The 24,480-nt window shown below is 43.9% G+C and overlaps 1 protein-coding gene across 11 annotated transcripts in view; it reads right to left on the bottom strand.

Moving 5' to 3' along the window:
- The window catches only part of DIXDC1 (DIX domain containing 1), a 72,099-nt gene that overhangs the window by 37,841 nt on the left and 9,778 nt on the right, over positions 1-24,480 (bottom strand). For 7 of the 11 annotated variants that reach the window (XM_055306724.1, XM_055306727.1, XM_055306722.1 and 4 more), the window contains 2 exons: positions 19,540-19,605; positions 1,807-1,936 (listed from right to left, as the gene is read on the bottom strand). In XM_055306724.1, coding sequence (XP_055162699.1) covers positions 1,807-1,936; positions 19,540-19,605 — 196 coding nt within the window. Of the gene's footprint in view, positions 1-1,806; positions 1,937-18,551; positions 18,701-19,539; positions 19,606-23,701; positions 24,008-24,480 lie in introns of those variants that run through there. The other 4 variants (XM_055306730.1, XM_055306729.1, XM_055306728.1 and 1 more) reach the window with 3 other exon arrangements.

Here is a 24,480-nt window from a genome sequence, read left to right as displayed (position 1 = left end):
GGATAATGATGGTTCTGGGCTTGACTGGAAAAGGCTGACAGGTGAGAAGTCAGATGTTGGGTGAAACTTTAACATAGAGTAGATAGCACAAGTGAAGGGTATAATATATGATATGAAGAAAAGAGAATAATGAAGGACAGCTTCCAAGCGTTCTGTGTTAATGGCTGGGTGAATGGTACCGTCCTGTGTTACTTCAGTGAAGAAACTGGAGGATGTAGGAATTGGGAGGCAGAAGGTTACCCAAAGCTCTGCTGCACTTTAGACATCCGGGTGGCATGTTGAGCACAAAGTTGATATTTATGTCTCAAACTCAAAGACAAGTTTAGGGCTAACGATATAGATATGGGAGGAGATCACTTGGGGACAGAGAAACACGAGGGTTACAGACTGAATGTAGAGGACCTTAACATTTAGAGGTCAGAAAGGAGAAAAGCCAGGGGTGCTGGGGTGGCTCAGCTGGTTGGGTGTCTGCCTTCAGCTTGGATCATGACCCCAGGTCCCAGGACCAAGTGCCAAATCAGGCTTCCTGCTCCACAGGGAACCTGCTTCTCCTTCTGCCCGCTTCTCCCCCTGCTTGTGCTCTCTCTCTCTTTTTCATATAAATAAATAAAATCTTTAAAAAAAAAAAAAAGGAATAAAGCCAGCAGCACAAACAGGGGGAGCCAGTGAAGAAGGAGGGTCCTGGAAGCCAAGTAATGAGAGTGTCTGAAGGAGGAGGGACAAACTGTGTCAAGTTCTGCTAAACTAAATAAAATGGAGACTGAGGCAGAGCCACTGGATTTGATAAGGCAAAGGTTGTGACCTTGACGCAAGCAATTTCAGTGGAATAGTGGGATCAAAAGCCCGATGATGAGGACGTGTTAAAGAAAGACTGAGGAATAAGATAGTGAATTCAGTGAATTTTTCCATATAGCAAAGTCACAATAAAATCCAGCATTTAAGAATGTGGGTTTTGGGAAACCAAGAATACATATTCATATTGCTTGTAGATGCACAGAACGTCTGAAAAGAAATGCAAGAAACTGCTAACACTGGTCCCTTCTAGAAAGAACACGTCACTGGTGCAGGTGGAAAAAAGGCTTTTACATACTTTTGTGACTTCTGCATTTTCTGACTATATTTTCAAGTATAATTGATTCAAATCAGTGAAAACTAAGGTTTAAAATGAACTTTGGGGAACGCCTGGGTAGCTCAATGGTTGAGTGTCTGTCTTTGGTTTGGATTGTGATCCTGGGGTCCTGGGATTAAGTCCCGCATCAGGTTCCCCTAAAGGAGCCTACTTGTCCCTCTGCCTATGTCTCTGCCTCTCTCTGTATCTCTCATGAATAAATAAATAAAACCTTTTAAACATAAATAAATAAAAATAAATGAACATTGGAATTAAAGCAGGTCTAGCTTTGTGCCTCTGCTTTGCTACATACAGTTACATAGCCTTGGAAAGTCGAACCCCTAGGACTAGATTGGGTGCCTCCATCCACCCACGTGCTCCTCTTTGTCCTTTCCCCATTAGAGTCCTAAGTACAAGAATGGAATTGACTTCACTTTCCAGTCTTTCCAACTAGATAGGAATACTCCTGAGAGGATACACTGTGCTCATAATCACATTCCCGGAGCATAATACAGTGCCTGCACACAGAATTTGTTCAGTCATATATAAATGAATTAACATTGGTCGAGTATGTTAAACCTTCTACACTTCCATTTCCACATATTACAAAGAAGCAGCAAACTGGTCTGAAGGGCACATGGAGGATAAAGAAGGCATGTTCTGGCTTATGCTGGCATCAGAGTCCAGGGTCAACTGACCAACAATCTCGATGAGATATGCCAGGATCACCCCATCCCGAAGATCCTGTCGCAGGTCCTGCACTGGCTTCACCGCTGGCCTCTTCTTGAGCTGTGCATTCACCCAGGCCACGTACGCCTGTAGCTGTTGCTGGAAAACCAAAGGTGGAAATAAGACAAAGGTTGCATATTATTCTTATCCTTTGCCCCACACCTCCTAGGGCAGCATTTGAGAATGGGCTATGGTGGGAAATCTACATCCAGAGGGAGGGAGGAGGAGGTTTCAAGGGAATAAAGAAGAAAGATGATCAGAAATGGAATGTGTTCTAAAAATCTCTAGTTTTATGCTAGTCATCAGGGAAAGCTAACCACTGATTTGGTGGCAATGTAGACACAGATAAGCAGATGAGTGTCTCAAGGACTATGGACTCCTGCTTTGCCTGTGTTTTCTCTGTTGACCAGGGATGAGGACCAGCCAAGAAACTCAGCCAGTTTTCAGGTGTAATCACTGCCGCCAGCAACCCACTGTGCTTCCCAGGAACAATCACTCATGTCTACAATGCACAAGGGACAGTGATACTCAGAAGGCAGGTATTGGGGAACCAGGAATAAACAGCAAAACTGCTCAGAACCACCTCTGCCATCACTACATTCTTCACAATGAGACTTAAGTGCAATCATCTCAGAGTCAATGCAAGATTTATTCTCCTGAGTCCATAATCCTGGGATTGCTACACAGTTAGTGATAATCTGTGCTTTATACTGCCAAAGAGGATCCAGTTGCCTAAAACCCGCACAAAGAAGGAAAAGAAAGGCTTTGGTAAGCAGTGCCCTAAAGACGTAGGCAGGCGGAAGGGAGAACTTTCACTTATTGTGAGACTAAGCTAGACAGTATCATCAGAAGTCTGATGGGCCCAGAGAGGAACATATAACTCATCCCAGCCCTTGGATAATCTTACGTCTTCCATGTTGTGCCTTACACAAAGCTTGCATTCAGGTGTTTATTCTGATTATGCATTTGTTCTGAAGAAGGGCACTAAATATCAAAATGGCACATGAATAATGGCCCAGAAGCAGCAGCAGGTCTGTTGGGTTTCTGCCGAAGCCCAAGACCCTGAATCCCAAAAATCAGGCTCAGAGGCTAACAGTATTAAGTTACAATCTGGTTAAAGAACAGTTGATTTCTAAGCCACAAGTACTCTGTCAATGAAATGATGCTGGAAATTACTCGCTGGCTGCTCCCTGAGCTTAAATTAAATCTTCATTATTTTCTCTGTGTCGATTTGTGGGAATAAATGAAGTCTCTGTAAGACAGTACTAAGGGAATAATCTATCAGCTGCTGGCAAACTGTAGAAGTGCAGCATCAGCAAGGTAGTGGGAGGAAGAACTTAATACATACGTGAACTATACACTATTTTTGGTGTTTGATGTATGTTTTATTGTGTTGATGAACGTACCTGAAACAGGACCTGCCACACAGTTGATGTCATTATTATTTTCATCATTATTATCATGTAATTAATTCTCACAAAAGCACTGAAGGGTCAGTATCCTCTCCATTCTATGGATGAAGTTCAGAGAAGTTATGGAACTTCCCCAATGTCCCCAGCTAGGATGTGGTATACATGGTATTGAAACACAGTAAACGTGGTCCAAGCATTGACGAAGGGCTTTGTGCTAACCAACTCACTCCACAGAATAGGGGTGGCTGCACCTCTGCCTGATATGGGCCAGACTCCTGCCCAAGCTCTGCTCCTTTTTTTCCTACTCCTCAGCCACAGCACCGTGGGAGGCAGACCAGTCAGGCACAGGGCGCCTCCATAGTAAACCATGCTGCTCTGGGGAAAAGGAGTTAAGACCAAAAAAGGCATTTAGGGTAACAGCTGGGATCTGATTACCTGGCCAACATATAAACTTCTAACTAAAAGAATATCCAATAGAAAAAGGACAGTCTCTTCAACAAATGGGTGTTGGGAAAATTGGACAGCACCATACAGAAGAATAAAACTGGAGCATTTTCTTACACCATACAAAAATAAATTCAAAATGGATGAAAGACCTAAATGTGAGGCAGGAATCCATCAAAATCCTCGAGGAGAACATAGGCAGCAACCTCTTCGACCTTGGCCACAGCAACTTCTTGCTAAATACATCTCCAAAGCCATGAGAAACAAAAGCAAAAACGAACTACTGGGACTTCATCAAGATAAAAAGCTTTTGTACAGCAAAGGGAATGGTCAATAAAACTAAAAGGCAACCTAGGGAATGGAAGAAGATATTTGCAAATTACATATAAGATAAAGGGCTAGTATCCAAAATCTATAAAGAACTTACAAACTCAACAGCCAAAAAACAAATAATCCAGTCAAGAAATGGGCAGAAGACATGAACAGACACTTCTCCAAAGAAGACATACAAATGGCCAACAGACACATGAAAAAAATGTTCCACATCACTTGGCATCAGGGAATACAAATCAAAACTACAATGTGATACCACTTTATACCAATCAGAATGGCTAAAATTAAAAAGTCAGGAAACAAAAAATGTTAGCAAGGATGCAGAGAAAGGGGAAACCTCTTACACTGCTGGTGGGAATGCAAACTGGTATAGCCACTCTGGAAAACAGTATGGAGGTTCCTCAAGAAGTTAAAAATAGAGCTACCCTGCGACCCAGCAATTGCACTACTAGGTATTTATCCCAAAGATACAAACATAGTGATCCAAAGGGGCACCTGCACCCCAATGTTTATAGCAGCAATGTCCACAATAGCCAAACTGTGGAAAGAGACCAGATGTCCATGGACAGATGAACGGATAAAGATGTCCTCTATACATACAAAGGAATATTACTCAGCCATCAGAAAGGATGAACCCCTACCATTTACATCAACGTGGATGGAACTGGAAGATATTATGCTGACCAAGATGAGTCAGTCGGACACAGACAATGATCATATGGTTTCACTCGTGTGGAATATAAGAAACAGTGCAGCGGATAATAGGGGAAGGGAGGGAAAACTGAATGGGAAGTGATCAGAGAGGGAGACAAACCATGAGAGACTCTTAACTCTAGGAAACAAACAGGGTTGGGGAAGGGGAGGTAGGTAGAGGGATGGGGTAACTGGGTGATGGGCATTAGGGGGGCATGTGATGGGATGAGCACTGGATATTATAGGCAACTGATGAATTACTGAACTCTACATCTGAAACTAATGATATACTTACTATATGTTGGCTAACTTAATTTAAATGATAATTTAAAAACCTCCTAACCAAGCTTCCTGTACCTAGTATCATCTTCAACCCACCCTCCACACATTCCTGCTTCAAATCCTTCACTGGCTTCTCTTATCCTCAAGATAAAATCCAACCCCCTTAGCTGCATTTAGTTTGTCGTGTGCTGGCTGCTACCTCTTCTCCAATTTTACTCACTACCCTCCCCTTGGTGGGGCACATTTCAGTTCATCCAAACCATGCACAGTACCCCAAACGCACTGAGCTTTCCAGCCACATCCCCTCCCTGTGCCTGGTGCCTCCTCTTAAGGCTCAGCTCAAGCATCAGCTTTTCCATGAAGCCTTCCCTGTCCTTCCTGCACACCTCAGCTCTGATCTCCCTGAGGATGTCTGGGTCACACAGGGCTCTGACAGCACTAGCCCAACCTGAGCCCATACTTTGGGGGTTGGAAGGAGTGGCAAAGGGGACAGTGAGCTCAAAGGAGCTCAGGTCTGAACTATGCTCTACACAGGGAGTACCAAGAGTTTAGAATTATTGGACTTTAGAGTAACAGGTACACGACAAATATTTGAGCCAGTGAATCATTTGTCACAGTTCATCAGGCCAAGACTTAAATGACTGAAAAGATTAATAATGCAGGGGCAGAGGAGCACAAGTGGTTTACATTAAGCCAAGATCATTATTACTTGAGTAACTAAAGCCTTCTGTTGGCTTTTTTTTTTTTTAAGATTTTATTTATGTATTCATGAGAGACACAGAGAGAGAGGCAGAAACAGGTAGAGGGAGAAGCAGGCTCTATGCAGGAAGCCTGATGTGGGACTCAATCCTGGTACCCCGGGATCATGCCCTGAGCTGAAGGAGAATGCTCAACCACTGAAATCAAGAGTCACACACACTCCACCAAAGGGGCCAGCCAGGCACCACTCTGCTAGGTCCCATGAACACACTCTCCCTGACACTAATCTGCCGGGGAAGTTTTACTGCATTTTTTCTGTTAATTGGAAACTGAGAATCAAAAACAGTGATCTAACTTGTTCCGGGTCACTCAGACAGTAACCATGACTATGAAATTCTAACTCCTGCCAGTGTTCTTTTCACTGCACCACACTACCACCCAAATAAATTCATCCCCAAGGTTTCAGTGAACCTTTCTCAACTGCTCAGAACAGAAGGCACCTTCGTCTAAACCACTTTCTTCCCCACAGCCAATGCTTGGGTCTCTTGAGTAATAATCTACGTGAAGTAGCTGTCTACTACCCCAAGTATGGCCCACAGGCCAACAGCATTAGCATCACTTGGGAGCCCGTCAGAAATGCAGACTCTCAGGCTCCAGCCCAGCCCTACTCCATCAGAGGCCATACTTTAAACAGATGATCTAGTGATTCATATGCACATTAAGTTTTGAAAAGCACTGTTCCCATTCCTGGCTAAGCATCAAGATCACAAGGGAAGCTTTTAAAAAACACAAACATGTAGACAAGACCCCATCAAATTCTCTCCAGGGGGTATAACTTAGGAAGCTTTATTTTCCCAAGTTCCCTCATAGGATTCTGGTAGAGCTAACAGGTACCTGGTAGGGCCCAGGTATATCGATACTACTTGACTGCTCCTACATACATCCAGAGCTGTGAGCAAAGGTCAACATCCCTTACATAAAATAGTTTCAAGCATTATTGATCTCCTGTCTAAATCTCTCCAAAACCAAGACATCTAGAACCTAACACAATACTCTGGGTATAAAAAGAGACATGAAGATTCCTTGTTTGAGACATTTCACTCTTTTTTTTTTTTTAATTTTATTTATTTATGATAGGCACACAGTGAGAGAGAGAGAGGCAGAGACATAGGCAGAGGGAGAAGCAGGCTCCATGCACCGGGAGCCCGACGTGGGATTTGATCCCGGGTCTCCAGGATTGCACCCTGGGCCAAAGGCAGGTGCCAAACCGCTGCGCCACCCAGGGATCCCCACATTTCACTCTTTTATTTCCCTTTTTCTTCCTTCCTTGGCCACCAGAACACACTGTTGACCTACACACTAGGGGGTTATTCAAAACCCTTAAGTATTATTTCCATTTTATTTACTGTTCATTTTGAAATAATTTCATATTTACATAAAAGTGACCAAAAATGGTACAAAGAGTTCCCCAATAACCATTACCTGACTCCCCCACTTTTTTTTTAAGATTTTATTTATTTATTCAGGAGAAACATAGAGAGGGGCATAGATACAGACAGAGGGAGAAGCAGCCGCCATGCAGGGAGCCCCACATGGGACTCGATCCTGGGACTCCGGGATCACGCCCTGAGCTAAGGCAGGCGCTTAACCACTGAGCCACCCAGGTGTCCTTCCCCGACATTTACATCTTACATAACCATAGTACAATGATTGTACTATGTCAGGTCATCAACACTGACAATGAACTAGTCTCCAGATGTTATTCTAATTTCACCAGTTGTCCCACTGTTCTTTTCCTGTCCAAGATGTCACGCTATGTTTAGCCATCATGCCTCGTTGGTCTCCTCCAATCTGGGACAGTTATTAAGTCTTTCTCTGTTTTTTATGATCTTGACAATTTTGAAGAATAATGCTCAGTTATTCTGTACAGTGTCCCTCAACAATTTCGGTTTATCTGAAGTTTCTCACTGATTAAATTCAGGTTATGGATTTGGGGCATGAATAACACAGAAGTCATAGTGAACCCTTCTCAGTGGACCATATCAACAGAGACATCATGCCAGTACATCTCATTGTTGGTGAAATTAATTGTTATCAAACGGTTAAGGTAGTGTCTGCCAGGTTTCTCTATTATAAAGTTGCTTTTTTCCCCTTGTAATTGATAACTATCTATCTTGTGGGAAAATGCTCTGAGACTATGAAAATACCCTTTTTCTCATCATCACTTTATCTGTCCATTTTAAATTTAACATCGATTTTTCTTTCCCGAAAATCATTGAGTTTTTTTTTCCTGATTGATTCCTCTGACGTTTCCCAAATGATGATTTTTCTAATTCCATCATTCCTTTTACAGTTATTAGAATTTCTAATATGAGAAGTTCTCTCTTCCCTCCCCCATTTACTTATTTATATCAGTATGGGTTCATGGGTATATATTTTACTTTTACTTATTTATTATATTAATCCATCACTATCATTATTTATTTTGCTGCTCAAATTGCGACAAATGTTGGTTTCTGTATCCTTGTTATATGTGCCCATCACTTTTTAAAAATTTTTGGTAAAAAACACATAACATATAATTTGCCATCTCAACTATTTTTAAATGTACAGTTCAATAGTGTTAAGTATATTCACACTGCTGTGCAATGAAAGTACAGATCTTTTTCATGTTGTAAAATTGAAACTTTGTACCCATTAAACAATAAATCTCATTTCCCCCTCCTCTCAGCCCCTGACAACCACCATTCTACTTTGTTTCTGTGAATTTGAATACTTTAAATAACAACTCAAGGGAGCCTGGGTGGCTAAGTGGTTGAGCATCTGCCTTTGGCTCAGGTCATGATCCTAGAGTCCTGGGATCAAGTCCTGCATCGGGCTCCCCGCAGGCAACCTGCTTCTCCCTCTGCCTGTGTCTCTGCCTCTCTCTGTGTCCTTCATGAATAAATAAAATCTTTTAAAAAATAAATAATAAATAAATAACAACTCAAAAACGTAGAATCATACACTACTTGTCTTTTTGTGATCGGCTTATTTCATTTAGCATAATGTCCTTAAGGTTTATCCATGTTGTAGCATGTGTCAGAATTTCCTTCCTTTTTAAGACTGAATAATATTCACTTGTATGTTTATACCACGTATTGCTTATCCATTCATCTTGATGGACATGTGGATTGCTTCCACTTCTTGGCTATTGTGAATACTGCTGCTGTGAGTATGAGTGTGCAAATACCTCCTCAAGATTCCACTTTCAGGGATCCCTGGGTGGCGCAGCGGTTTAGCGCCTGCCTTTGGCCCAGGGCGCGATCCTGGAGACCCGGGATCGAGTCCCACATCGGGCTCCCGGTGCATGGAGCCTGCTTCTCCCTCTGCCTGTGTCTCTGCCTCTCTCTCTCTCTCTCTCTGTGTGTGACTATCATAAATAAATAAAAAAAAAAAAATTAAAAAAAAAAAAAAGATTCCACTTTCAATTCTTTTGGCTACCAACCCAGAAATAGGACTGCTGGATCATACGGCCCTATCATGTTTTTTGAACACTTCCTTACTTTCTGGCATCATAAGATACTCCGCACTCCTCAACTTGTACTTTCCTTGCCCAGCTCTGGAATCATCTATTTCTCAAAAGAACTCCAGTTCTTTTTACTGGAGAATAGCTTTTAGAAACCAAACTCTGGGCATGAGTTGTGCTCAGTCACTGGGGTAACATTCTTGGCCCTGTCAGTAGTAGAGTAGGAAACATGAGTATATATACACATATACATACATGTCTATGTCTACTTATCTTGACAGAGAGACACACCATGAATTCTAGCATAAATTACCCTGATCCCTCCTTCAATCCAATGCAGAGTTCACTCCTTTCCATCCCTTTTATTGTAACTCGTTTCTCCCCATGAGAAATCAGACTCTCACTCTCCACTATATATTTACTAATATGTGCTCAATCCTAGAGAACACATAAAATAGCATCAGACTTGCTAACTCATACCTCGTGAAAAATTAGTTTACTAACCATAATATTTTTGCAGAGTTCTTTTTGTCTTTAGTTTTACAGTATTAGTCAAAATACTGATTCACAAGTCACGTAGGTTAGCTCTCCTCCACTCCCTTCGGTGTGGTTATGTTCTTCATTTGCAATACAGTTGGGTTCATTTGTCTAGTATCAGTAGTCCACTGTGGGTTCTCTCCACATTTAGGATGATCAGGTGAAAGATTAACATGATTCTAAAAGTCAGAGCTATACAAAAACATCTAGTCAGGAAGGTGTCACTTCCTCATCATTCCTTCTACTCCACTCTCCTCTCCGTTCTTTCCACCTACTCCTACCCACCCCATACATAACCAACTTCATGAGTTCCTGTTTTTTTCCTTCTTGTGCGAAAAACGGCACAGCATTGATATTCTCTTTGCACTTGTGCTTTTCACTTCGCTTCACTTAATATATTCCATGTATGGAGTGATTTAATTTAGAATTTTTAGTTTAGATATTTTTCCTTATTCATTTTTACAGCTACTGTGGTACTCCATTATGTGGATAAGCCAGAATTTATTCAACCATTCTCCTATATGTGGGCATTTAGAGTTTTTCCAATGTTTTGCAACTACAATCAAAGCCACAATAAGTGACCCTATGCATGTATATTTTCATGTTGATACAAGTCTACCTTCAGGGTAGATTCCAAGAACTGGGATTGCTGGATAAAAAGGCAAGTAGTTGGATAATTTTATCAGATATTGCCAAATTCACTGCCAAAAGGGTTGTATCTGTTTGCATCCCCAAAGGAATGCATGAGAGCACACTTTCCCAAAGCCTTGCCAACAGAATGTTGTCGTACTTTCAATCCTTGCCAATGTGATAAGTGAGAAATTGTATCTTAGTGTTGTTTTAATTTTCATTTCTTTCATTATGAATTTAAACCTGTTTTTGTAGGGGCATCTGCGTGGCTCAGTCGGTTAAATGTCTGCCTTCAGGTCATGATCTTGGGGTTCTGGGATAGAGTGGGATAGAGCCCCACATCAGGCTCCCTGCTCAGTGGGGAGTCTGCTTCTCCCTCACCCTCTGCTCCTCCCTTCCCTCATGCTCTGTCTCTTTCAAATGAAGAAATAAAATCTTTCCAAAAAAAAAAAAAAACACCTTATTTTTGTAGGCTTAATAATTCATTTTGTATCTTTTACCTTTTATCACTTTTTTTTGATATCTGAATGAATTGTCTTTTTCTCATTTTTCTATCAAAATTTGATAGGTTCTTTGTCCTTCCATTTTTAAGAATTCTTTAGATCTTAGGAATGTTACCCTTTTGTCTTAGACATGTGTTGCAGATATTTCTGTTTGTCAGTTGTCTTTTGACTTTACTTATAGTATCTTTTTGGCCATGAAAAAGTTTCTATTTTTATATCATCAAATTTATTGATCATTTATTAGATTGCCTCTGAATTCTGAGTCATGGTTAGAAAGCCTTTCCCTTCACTAAGGTGAAAGAATCCACCTGTTTTTTTCCTACTTCTTTTATGGTTTCATTTTTTACATTTAGATCCCTGATCCATTTGCAGTCTATTCTTGTGTTTGACATGAGAAATAAATCCAATTCATCTTTTTCCAAACAGTTACCCAGTTGTTCTAGCACCACCATTTATTTAAAACTCCCTCTTTACCCTGCTGGTCTGAGATGCTAACTTTATCATAAATTAAATTTCCGTAAGTCTGTAGGTCTATTTATGGGCTTTGTATCCTCACTCATATATCACTCATATATTTGTTTATTCACGTGTAACATTTTATTTTTTATACATTTTTAAAGAATTTATTTATTTATTTGGGAGAGAGAGTGTGAGTGAAAGAACATAAGCTGCAGAAGTGGCAGAGGGAGAGGGAGAAGCAGAGTCCCTTTTTGCACTGTCTTTATCATGTTTAGGTATCAATATTATATTTGCTTTTTAAAAAGAAGTAGGAAGTTTCTCTTCATTTTCAATGCTCTGAAATAACACAGAGCACTGGGACTCTGATGATATGTGGCAGTTTGGTAGAATTCCTCTATGAAATAATCTGGAACTGGCACTTCTTTTGAGAGATAGCTTCTTAATAGGATTCCCTTTTTATTCCACAGAAATTGATCTGTTTAAATTTTCTGTCTCTTTCAATTTGGGTCATCAGGATTTCCCTAGGAAATTATCCATTTCATCAAAGTTTTAAAAATATGTTTGCACAGACCTCCAAAGACTCTCACAATGTTTTTCAATGGTTACTTCTCCATTGTCACTTCTTATTTTGTATATTTGTGCTTTCTCCCGTTTCCTTCTTGGTTGTGTTAGCTAGCAGTGTGTCTACTTTGATCGTTTTTTTCAAACAGTCTTAAAAACAAAATAGTTTCAAGAATCATTGCTATTCTGGTCTAAGTTCCTCTAAAACCATGATACCTAGAACCAAACACAATCCTCTGGCGGTAAAATCAGACATTCAGCTTCTTCATCCAAAATATTTCACATTCTTCCCTCCTCCCCCTCTCCTTCCTCCTCCTCTTCTTTTTTCTTTTTTTGTTACCACCTTACATTGTTGACTCACACAGTACTGTCAACCAAAACCCCTACGTAATTTTTAACACATTCTGCTGTTAAACCAATGTCTTCCATCTTCATTCTTGTAAAACTGGTCTTCTTGATCCATATTTACCTATAATAAATTTCACTTGTTAAAATCAACCAACACAGCTAGGAATTGTGCCAAGTCCTGAGCTTACAGGCACATAAATAACTGTGATACAAAGTTAATTATGGTGGGCACAGAGAAATATTAACAAATACTCTCTGTACACAGGAGGAGCAACAGGGTAGAAGGATGTGGGGATCAGGGAAGGGTCTAGAGTTAAAGGCATTCGTCCAGTTCCCTAAGGATGTTTGCCAGTTGGGGAAGGGGAGAACAGCATCCTAGGGAAAGGCGGTAAAAAAGAAAAGAAAGAGCAGTGAAGGCACATGGTAATCCTGGAGGAACACCCACCCAATGTGTGGGCAGAGCCATCAGTGACTCTGGTGATGATGGTGGAGAAATAGGTCAGCACAAGATCTATCTGCACTTAGACTTAGAGCTCAAAGACTTTTAACAGCAATGTGTGGAGTTTTGAAACGGGAGAGTGAAACAGGGAGACGTGCATCTTAGAAAGGTCACTCGGAATACACAGTAGAATGCAGGACAGAATGAAGAACACCCAGATTTGGAGAAACCAATAAGGAGACCAGGCAACAATTCAAGTGAGAGATTATGAGAACCTGGACTGATATAGTATAATTAGAAAAGGACAAATTCCAGAAACAAGTGAGATAACTGATAGGATAAAAGCAGCGACAAAAACAAAAAGTACACTCATACCTGAGGGATAGAGATGCTTTCACTGAGATGGAGAACATGTGAAGAGCACAGCGTTCCATTTTGAACAAGAGTCTGAACTCTTTGAAGCCATCAGAGTAAAGATGTTCTACAGCCCATTGGCAAAGTATAGGTGCTAGAGCGCAGGAGATGGGACTGGGTGGGAGCTGCATGTGTGAGAGTATCTGTGCGTGACAGGCACAGGCGAGGTGCAAATAAGACAGTAGCTACCATCTACTGAATGCTTACCCCCCGCTGGGACTGTACTAAGTGCTTTACTACATTCTTTCCCAGATATATAAAAATAAATCTATAATGCATATTTCAATTTATATATATATGCAATTTATGTTTTAATATTTAGTTATTTATATTCCCATACATACAATGCACACATACACACTGATCCTGTGGGGAGCTATTATTCCCATTTTACATATGTGGAAACCAAGGTCTAAGAGTAATAACATGCCCAGGGTAACAGGGCTGCTAAGTGGCAGGAAAGGGATTTGAATTCAGTGCTGCCCCCAAATCGTGGGTTCTTACAACACCCCAAAAAGTAAGGTGAACTTTAAAAAGTAATTTGGTTGCAAAGGGAGTGAGGAGAGAGGGCACTGAAGGGAAAAAAGAAAATGAAGAAAATGAAAATGTACTGACTGCCAATTCTTGTCAGCTACCGACTGAAGTACTTTCTATGCATCGTCTCCCTTAATTCTCATACCCAATCATTAAAATCTGTATTATTAGCCCCATCTCTCATGGGAAAACTTGCTCAAGAACACAGCACTGATAAATGGCCAAAAAGGGGGCAGAGGGGGCTTGAAACTACTCCATCTTAGTCCAAAGAATATAATGAGATAAGCAAAAAGTAAAATTATTGAGGTACCTTGCCAGTCTAGTCAGTAGAGCATATAACTCTTGATCTCAGGTCATGAGTTCACGCCCCATATTGCACATAGAGATTACTTTAAAAAATTAAAATCTTAAAATAATTTTAGAATAGGCAGTCTGATGGCTAGAAAAAGAATCAGGGAGCAGCCCGGGTAGCTCAGCAGTTTAGCGCCGCCTTCAGTCCAGGGCCTGATCCTGGAGACCCAGCATCAAGTCCCACATCGGGCTCCCTGCATGGAGCCTGCTTCTTCCTCTGCCTCTCTCTCTCTCTCTCTCTCTCTCTCTCTCTCTGTGTGTGTGTCTCTCATGAATAAAAAACAAAACAAAACCCTCCAGGCGCTTCCTGGTTCATTGAGGGTAAAATTAAAAAAAAAAAATCAGGAGAAAGTGTGGGAATCCAGGGATGAGAGAATTTTAAGATGGGTGTTTGATAAAGTCAAACTCTGTCTAAAAATCAGGCTAAGGACTGGAAAGCCCATTTCGTTTAATAATTAACAGGCTTTGGTGATCTTTTTGAGAACAGATACTGTAGGGTGTGGGGTTAGAAGTCAGAGGCCCGTGAACGGTGAAGACACGAGGAAGCAGGTAGAGGAAGCAGGTAAACAGTGGCAGTGAGGGAGGAGAATGGATATTAGCTGAGGGGAAGGTGCAATAGCCAACAAGAGTGTTTTAGCATGAGAGGGCATCTGGAGGCTGAGATGAGAGGTCAGTGAAGGAGAAACAGACACAAGGGGAGGGTGTGAGTGATGTGGCAAGGTTTCAGAGGAGAGGACAAGGGCCACTTGTTCCTCTGATCATGAGGAGGCAGGAATAGGCACTTTTGTGAAGCTTGGAAGGGGGAAGAGGTGTCATTGAACTAACCTGAGTTTGCTCCTTGGTAAGTCACATATAGAAGCTACATCTGGTGGAATTGTCACAACAAAGGAAACTTTATTTGTTGCAAATAAGGAGATCACAGTGAATAATTTCTAAAGCTGCAACTCCCTGAGCCAGGGTGGATGGGTTCCTTTTATTTAGGGTTAGGATGCGTATTTAGAAAGAGGAGCCCTGTCATCATATGTAGAGGGGGACAGAGGTCACACACGAACCTGAAGGAAACATGCCTGGGCATACTCTGTGCTCCTCCTTAGCACTGTAATGAGGTAAAGGTAACGGTCGGTCGGACATTCCACAAGTCATTCCACGGGTCTCTCCACGGGTCAACTGTGCAGCAGGAGTCAGGGCTTAAGCTCAAACTGGTATGGGCGGTCGGGGCAGTTACTACTCAAAGGGTACTGTTTCGATTTACACCCATGGGGTCTGCTGAGTTAGAGATAAACTGGAAAGATCTCAAGGAACAAGGTGGGACAAAGATCAGTGGGGCTACACAGGTGAACAGTAAAGGTCAAATCTCAGGACCTAGCTGGTAACCAGGGCAGTGGATGGAGCTCAATTTCGGTTGCCCTCTTCACTCTGAAGTAGGTCCACTTGCCTGTGACATTGAGAGGGACAGAGTGAAGGAGGCTTCAGGAAGGGATGCTGTGGGAAGCTAGGAAGAACAGCGAATGCTAACCATGCTCAGCAACACCATACTCAGCCGGGGCTGTCAAACATGCTGCTGTCCTAGAACCTGCCAGCAGGTTATGTGGTCTCCCCTGGAACTGCTGGGCAGGCCTGCACGGAGGGAAGAGGAGATGGGCGCATCCAGGACTGGTGGTGGTCAGAGGGGATGTGGGGATCCCCGGGTACAGGAAGCATGGATGTGGTGAGTAGGAGTCTGAAGTAACAAACGGTGGGATCTGCATCAGGGACAAGTCAGAGGAGCATTGATAAACAGAGGACAGAGAAGACAGAGGAGGAGAGAGCCTGAGGAGATTGAAATTAAGTGGGAAACAAGCAGACTCTGTGAGCACAGAGCTCAACACAGGGCTTGATCTCACAACCCTGAGACCACGACTGGAGCCAGAATCAAGAGTTGGACACCTAGCCCACTGAGCCACCAGGTGTCTAAACATTGAAAACAAATTTGACAGGAATGGAGGAGTAGGGATACTGGGGTGCTGAGTGGAGAACAGAGTCTCAGAGTTCAAGATATCAAGGGCAGGACAATTCTGTGGCATAAGTTCTAGGATGCGGCCTCGTCATTGTGGCACAGAGGGGATGAGAGGTCCTGAAGTCAGTCTAGGACTGATTAGACTGACTTCTAGGACTAGACTAGGCGGTAGGTATGAAAATGCTGAGCACAGTTCCCATTCTGCCCAGATTCATTTCATTTAAAAAACTCTAAGCGTGGAATCATCAATATCATCGATAAAATCATCGATAAAATATTTTTGACCAAAGAAGGGCTTTTGTCATGCTACTATGTCTGCATGTTGACAGAGACTTCTGAATGGCATCTCACAAAGGGACCAACACTCACGACTGAGTGGGGCTACTCTCATCCATAGGTTGGGGTGCCCCAGCTTTAGGTCTCGGCCCACCCAGGAAGTCTGATCAGGGGCCAAGCACTAAACCAAACCTCCTCTTTGACCTGAAGGCATCTGTACCACACACCCTGTCCTGTCCTTCTGTAAATGCCTACTGCCGGCTCTGAAAAAAATGGACCAGCCACACCACCACTTCCCCCACGAAGATGTTTATCTTTAGAGAGGTCTAAAGTACAAGCCTAGGCCATGAGCAGCCCTGTTGCTTAGTTTTAAAATTTACTAGAGCTACTTCTGCAGCAGATGAAAGACCATATGCTTTTGCAAGAGACTGTTACTCTCTTGGGGTGGGACTAGTAGTTTTTATTTTTCTTTTTCTCTTTCTCTTCCTCTTCTTCCTTCTGACGGTCAGGGGATTGGACTGGTAGTTTCCCTCCTCTCCTCCTCCTCCTTCTTTTTTTGGCCCCATAGTCTTTTCTCAAGTAAGTCGTATGAAAGGCAAATATGTAAAATAGAGAAAAGCAGAGCTTCCCTGGTTAGAGCTAGCATGGGGGATCCAGAGCCTAGCTCACTCGCCCTCTTTTTCTCCACCTCCCACCCCCTACCCCAACCACATGAAATAACTTAAAGGCTTCTTGAAGCAGGGGGAAGAAAGCCCACTGAATTCTGTTTACTTCTAGCACTATCACCTTATTAGTCAATTGTTCAGTGAAGACAAGGTCCAATAGGTTTGGCAAAATGAAAATATCTAGAATATTAATATATACATCATGAACATGCCCCTAGTTACTGGTCTGTTTTCAAAAACAACAGCTGGAGAATCACAGCATGGCCAATAGGTTCAAGTCAGACCCACAGGGTGGTAGAGCTAAGAGCTCTTGGTGTAGATCCCTGTGCCACAGTGATTCCCCTCTGGAGAAACATGCCCCATCTGCAGACATGGTGGTGGGCCCAAGGACTGGCCTTCTATGATATCACCCCCTCCACTGGCCACAACTCATTGGTCCAGCTGAGTTGATTGTGACCAGCCAGTCTCTGGAAATTTTTGATCTGGCCTCCAGGAAGAGAATCCTTCTCCTTCTCCCCACCCATCTCTCTCTCTCTCCTTCTCTCTTTAAGATTTTATTTATTTATTTATGAGAGACACACAGCAAGAGGCAGAGACATAGGCAGAGGGAGAAGCAGGCTCCCTGCGGGGAGCCTGATGCAAGACTTGATCCCAGGACCCTAGGATCATGACCTGAGCCGAAGGCAGAAGCTCAACCATCGAGTCACTCAGGCATCCCCCCACCCATCTCTCTTTAACAAAGTTCTAACATACAAATCTTAGATGTTGCCATAGGCCATGCTGCCCACCTGAGAGGGGAAAACCCTACAGAGTACAAGGGAATAAAGCCACCCACAGAAAGAACCAGAGATAACTGGCAAAGAGGAGAGGGAGGGAGCTGGCCAGTATTTGAGTTCTTGATTTTCATGGAGACTCTGCTCCAATCTTCCCTTTGCATGGTTTAATTTTTCAGCTTTTCCTTGGATTCCATGAGTCAGTAAATTCCACTTTCTATTTCTGCTAACTCAAGTCGGATTCTTGGCACTTGCAACCAAACTAGCAAGACAATCAAACATACAGTGTCAGTGACAGCACAGAACTAATCTTGATCCAGAATTAACATCTCTAACTTGCTCTGGGGAAGCTAGAAAGATGCCTGTGTAATCCAGAAGTCTAGAAAGACAGGGTTTTTTTTTGACAGTCCTTTGAGTCCAGGCATCAGGGAGAAGAAAAGTAGATACAGCATCGGTGTAAACTGGCTGGGCAGGATTTTGCCTTGATGAGACTGAAGGGCTGTAAAGTTGTACAAATAGTGGTAACAACAGGAAGTGGCTGGTGTGGAGAGCACTTAGCAACTCCACGAACTCCATCAGCTTTCTCCAAATGGAATGGTTATTCCAATAACCCTACATAGAAGTTAAAACTCTCCCAAGTAGAGACAATTCCATCCACCATCTTCACTTATGCAGGAAGCACTATCTTGAAATGTAACTTGCTGCCAAATGTAACTTTCTTTCTGTTTCTCTTTGGAGCCTGCCCTGCCTTCCAAACAAGTTTGCAAACCCAGCCTCTCCTAGCTCCTCTAAGCCTCAAGGTCAAAGAAACTTCCTGCAGGGGACTTGTTCCCTTAGAGTCACAAAAAAGCACTTACTGGGCTTCACCGGGAAAGTCTGTGATCTACTGTTCCAGTGCAGAAGCATCCAGAAGTGAGAGGTCTGTGGCTCCCTGCTGGCAAGCAAGAAAGGCAGTAGGGCTCTGCCAATGTGCTGGAGAGTTCAGGAGGAGACCTATCTGGCTCAGGAAGCGAATCTGCTTCACAGGGAAACCAGATTCCTGTGTGGGACTGAGGCCCTTCAGCAGCAGCAGATGAGGGGGTGGGGAGACGCTGCTGAGAAACTGAGGGGAAAGCAGGAGGTCTGGAAAGCCTGAGTTATTATTGGCTTGAATTCTGCCGTAATAGAACATGATACAGTATAGCTTTTCTATTAACTCTTTCAGGCCTTAACGGAGCCAGGAAAGGCGACTGATTCATTGAACCTGGTGGCTACTTAGGTAAAAAATAAAGCTCACAACTATCATCACATTTCTTCTTCCTGTATAGGCAGTACTATTCATATTAGGGTTCAGCATAGTGGTCAAAGGATAATATACCACAAAGTGAAAAACTATAGACTTTCTGAAAGATTTCATCTCCTAACCTTACTGTAAAAATTCCCATGAGTTACAAGTTCCACAAATATTCTCTTCCTTCAGGAGCACAGTTATAAAGCAGGTGCTCAATAAATGTGTATGAATGAATGAATGAGACATCACTAGATGTCATCCCCTATCCTACAAACAAAGCATGGAGCCCGCTCATAGGACCTTTGGGATTGGTTCCTTATCCCCTTACCATACCTGACCATGGATGGTTATGTTCATGACTACTTAAGTGGGGCCCGGTTTGGGGATAACACAAAAGGAAATATATTCAGTAAAGCGTCATTTTGAGACTTTGGTCCCCACGGCCTACACAAGGCCAGTCATGGCTGAGGAAGCATTTCCGGTGCTTCTCGGTCTCTCTGAAGTGCCTGGGAGAGTGGCACCTGGCAAACGGTGCCCTATCACTGTTCCACATGCCTGGCCAGCCCATCACTCACCATGAGGAACATAAAGCTGTCTGATAGCTTGCTGCCAGGGAGCATCTGTTTAGCTGGCATTGACTCCTGTGGGAACAAAGCCAATGAGCCCGGGTGAGGAAAGGAGAAATCAGCCAGAATTTAAAAAAAAGAAGGTTAGGGAGTATAGTGCTTTTGTTACATTAAAGACCTAACAGGTCTTTTAATTTCTAAAGCAAAGCACAGAGGAATTCATTGTGGAAATGTCTGAAAATCTGTGGTCTGCCTCATGTTGCAAATCCTACTTCATGGAAGGCATAGGGCACTGAGTGGTTTGCTGCAGCTGCTCCACCTGCCAATGCTCTTCCTCATACGTCCTATGTCCCCCTTATGGGGATGATACCAGACAAAGTCTCTTTTTGTAGTTCTCAAGGATGGCCAGGCGGGTGAATCTCCGTGTGGGATCTGACTTTCTACTACTCTGCTTGGAGGGAAAGAGGTAGGGAAAGTCCTCCAGGTTGAACGTTTCAAAATGAAGCCTAGACAACTCCCTTCCTGTTGACCAACATTTTCATAAATCCTTCCCATAACTTTCAGTCCCTCAGGCAGTTTACACCACAGCCAAGCTCAGGTTTGCCTGACAAACAAGATTTCTGTATTGCCACAATTTCCCCCAAGTTTCATACTGTGAACATTTATTTTATTTTCATGACTTGTGAGCTCCACTAGGGAACTCTATGTTATTTGATTTCTATTTCTAGAGCCTGGCATGGTGTATGGTAAACACAGTCGTTCAATGAAGGTCCGTTGAGTGAGTGATTCCATGCATGTTTACCCCACTAGCAGGAAAAAAGGTTTGGCCTCAGTGAGTAGCTAGGTTGGTAAGTATTTGGTGCTTTTCATGATACCATTAAATAGAAGATATCCCTATGAATCTCCCATGAACATTACCTCTCTTTTAGGATGCTTACCACATTAAACATCCTATTATGGGTTTTTTTTCCAGAACACCCACAAAATCCTTAGGAGCAGGAACCAGGTGTGTTTCAAATATTTTATCCATCCCCTCACCCAAAAAATGAACTAAATAACTGAATGAACGAATGTTTATTGGCCAAACCATATTAAAGTCTCAGATCTATCAAAACCTTCCAACACAATCACCAAAGTCTTTTTAAAAGAAAGTTCAGCCCCCTAGAAAAACACCTGCAGAAGTGCATGTTGGCACATCACCCAAAGACAATGTTCATATGGCAGCATCAATACCCAGTAGCAGAGAAAATAAATAAACAGCTTTGAGGCACATGCAGAAAGGGGAAAATGTGAACTGTAGATAGCCTGGCCAAGCCCAGAGCACAGGAAACAGGGGACGACAGCCAGGGTAGGCTACAGAATGTGGCAGTAGCCAAAATTTGTGGATAATTCAAAATGCAGATTCACCATATCAATAAAAGGGATTGTATTGATAACAATAACATAGATCAATTCTGCAGGTAATTTGTCAGGTGTGTTGAAGCCAGGGCTTTATCCAGGGGATGTGGCAGAAGAAAATTTTCATGCATAGTTATGCAGAACGGTGAAAGGACTAAGAACAGTCCTTTCTTCCAATGGGTAGAGGAAAGCCTTGATTCAGACTGTAGGGTTTCTCCCTGTTTCAGAGTTCCCTTATAATTAACCAATTAGGGCCATTGCTTCATTTCCTGTGGCAGTTTTCTCTGCCACACAGAATGAGGTCACAGCCCTAACCATACAGATCTATAAAGCATCTGGGTGATGAAGAATGGCTTCAGATATGCTTGGATCATTCCCCAGAGATGATTGGACACATGTGTGGTATTCTTAGCCTCAGTAGGAAGAGCTTCTCAGAGGAATCAAAGTGTATTGTGACACCAGCTACATCCTTATCACATGACTCTAACAAAAGAGAGAGAATATTACTAGATCTATCAAGCAACCCTAGAAGCTGGAATAAATCAATCAGGGCTCCATCAACTCTGAAATAACAAATCATAGCAGTATATAGCACTAGGCGTGATACTCTATGTGAAAAGAATTATTCAATATAATTTATTATGTATGTGAAAGGATTATTTAAACTCTCAGGGGCCACTGGGATTTAACATATTAACTGTAAGTAGTATTTAGATGATGTCAATTTCTCAGAGAAACCAGAAGTACCTATTGGCTATCAGAGTTCCAATTTACAAATAGAAAGGATGGATTGTATGTAAGCCCATGAAGGCGATGGAGGGAAGCAGAAAGGATGGGGAGAAAAAAAATCAAACATCAGAGAGGGACAGGGGGCATTACTGCATTACTCTAGATGAGCTCATTATAAATTACCGTGTGTCATTTTGATGAAGAGACTGTGTTACCACCACAAACAAAACTCTCCCACTATCCTTTCCCTTTATGTCTTACTGGAATGGGAGATCAGGGGATATTTATGGAAGCAGTAAAGCATGGAAAAGACAGCCAAGCCTTTTGGCTCTTCAGCTGAAAGGTCTAGAAGTGAAAAGGAGCAGAAAGCAAAGACTAGGGCTGACTGTACTGGATTCCCCCGCCTAACAAAACACTGGGACCTGACATGGGGGTGGGGGGGCTGAGTTAAAAGGGAGGGAGGCTATAGAAGGACCCAAGGAGCTTCTGCCACAATTGGTGGATGAGTCAGACAGTAAGAAGCCTGGGATCAGGGGAGGCCCAAGAGGCCCGAGTGAGAGAAGAGGAATCAGGAATACCGGTAACACTCAAAAAGGCGGCTTCCCAGCTCGGCTGTGTTTCATTTCTCAGACTGTAGCCCTTAACAGTGCGGTCCAGTCCGTGTGTGTTCAGGGAGGATGGATGCAAAACAAGGAGGCCCGCAGTGCGGGCAGCATGCAAGCTCCGCCCTGGACTCAAGGTTGTGACATCCCTCCGCAAAAGGAAAATTCTGACTCCGTTGATTAGGTGGGGACAGCATTTCTGCAGTTTTCCTCTGTCTGGAACAAGGCTGGGGCACAGGGAGCAGGCTGGGAAGGTTCTGAGACAGGTCGGCTGCGGAGCTTCTTAATTAGAAACAGGAATTGAGAAAAGAGTATTCTGTGCAGTGGGAGAAAGAGTATCTTCCACACAAATTCACGTGAAGGGTCACCTCTGGGGAACAGGCCAGGATTGGAGGGGTGGCCAAAGGCACGCAGGCTTGCCTGTAATGTTCAGATTTAAGGAGAGGATGTATTCATGTGTTAACTCAAAACTGATCTTCAGAAAGTCTTATATTTAAGAGAGGCATGGAGGGAAGAGAGGAAGAGGTGGCAAGAAAAAGAGCAAGGAAGAAAAGATGAAAAGACACAACCAACAGCCTAGGTCTCCTGGTAAAGGTCTCCCTGGATGCTGGAATCAGGCGAACCAAAGGGGTGGGGCTTGGAAGCAATGGAAGACACATGGAGCAAATCACAAGGAGGGGAGGGTCCAAAACCAGAATTTCCTGGGTCCCAAGAGAAGGGAATGGAAGAAACCACAGAATTCTGAGAGAAAACCATGAAAAGAGAAAGACCCCCAGCCAGCCCTAGCCCATACTGCCTGTCAGATTGAGGGTCCCATCCCCCACTGGCACACAGAAGGAAGCTGGCTCCCCTGAGTTCGGCCCAGAAACTCAAGCAACCTCTCTCCTCTACGGTCCTGCCTGCCAACCATGCCCTTGGTGGTCAAGGAATCTACTGCCCAGAAAATGGAAAGAGGCAGAAACACGAAGAGGGCACTTCAAGTGGACCACCTACTCACCCTGCCCTCTCTCAAACTTTCTACCAATGCAATTCCACCTCACCCCTAACTTGGCCCACCCAGTTAGCTCCTGAAATAGAATGAGCACTTTTGCCATGCGTGCAGAGGCTTCCCTGGGGATTTTCTTGTGGAGAATCCCCGAGGAGGGTGCAACCCACCTCTTTGGGAAGGAGATGACCTCTGAGTTTGCAGTCCTGTCTACTCGGCTCAGGTAAGCCACCAAGGAAGGGCATCGCTCGGCTTAGATGGAGGCAGGCGGCCCTTCTGATTTCTCCCCGTTAGCCATCTCGTCTGTACGGTACCTACCTACCACCTTAGCCCCTTAGGGCTCTGCGGGGGAAGGGGTCTGGGGTCCCCGCGAGGATGGGGCAGGAGAGCCCCTTCCAGAGACGAGGCGGGAGGCGCTGGGGGAGGGGAGCTGGGAGTGGGAGGAGCAGACGGTTACCTCATTGAAGCCCTCCTGCAGGACGTCCAGTAAGTTCCCCCGGGTCAGGCAGGCTAGCATTGTTCCTGCCGGGGGCTCCCCGGGCGGGGTCTCCAGGCCAGGCCGCCGCCTCCTTCCTCTGCACACAAAGACTCTCCGCTCAGCTTATTGGGATCTCTCCGGAGTCCCGCAGGCCACTTACTGGAAACCTAGACCCGAGCCAAACTAGCGCCTTGCACTGGGCATGCTCGCACCCGGCCTCTGCCGGAGGGGCCCCGGCACTGTCGCGGTTCCTATAGAAACAGCTGGGCGCGCAGAGGGTGGAGGGGCGCTGGCTGGCAGCCCCCGGCCCGGCGTGCGTAAGGGGGAGCACCGCGGGCGCGCGGCGGGCTGGTGTGTGCGCCCAGCGCGCACGCACACACACACACACACACACACACACACACACACACACTATGCGTGCAACACACTTGCACCGGGCTGGGGGCGGGCCTGTGTGCCTACACTGCAGCACTGACACGCCAGGCCGCCGGCGGGCGGGTCTATGCGCGCGCTGCGAACACACACACACACACACACACACACACACACACACACACACACGTGAGCGCGCGCGCACACACACACAGTCGCTGACACACCGGCCGGCGTGCAGGCGTGTGCATGCGCTTGCAATCACACACCAGGCCTGCAGGCAGGCGTGCCGGCGTGACACACACACACACACACACACATTCTGCAGATTTATTTTTTATTTTATTTTATTTTTAAGATGAGATACACAGAGAGAGGCAGAGACA

Source organism: Nyctereutes procyonoides, unplaced genomic scaffold, assembly GCF_905146905.1.
Source record: "Nyctereutes procyonoides isolate TBG_1078 unplaced genomic scaffold, NYPRO_anot_genome, whole genome shotgun sequence".
NCBI lineage: Eukaryota > Metazoa > Chordata > Mammalia > Carnivora > Canidae > Nyctereutes > Nyctereutes procyonoides.
Note: the sequence above shows the minus strand (reverse complement) of the source record. Positions and strands in the feature narration are given on the sequence as shown.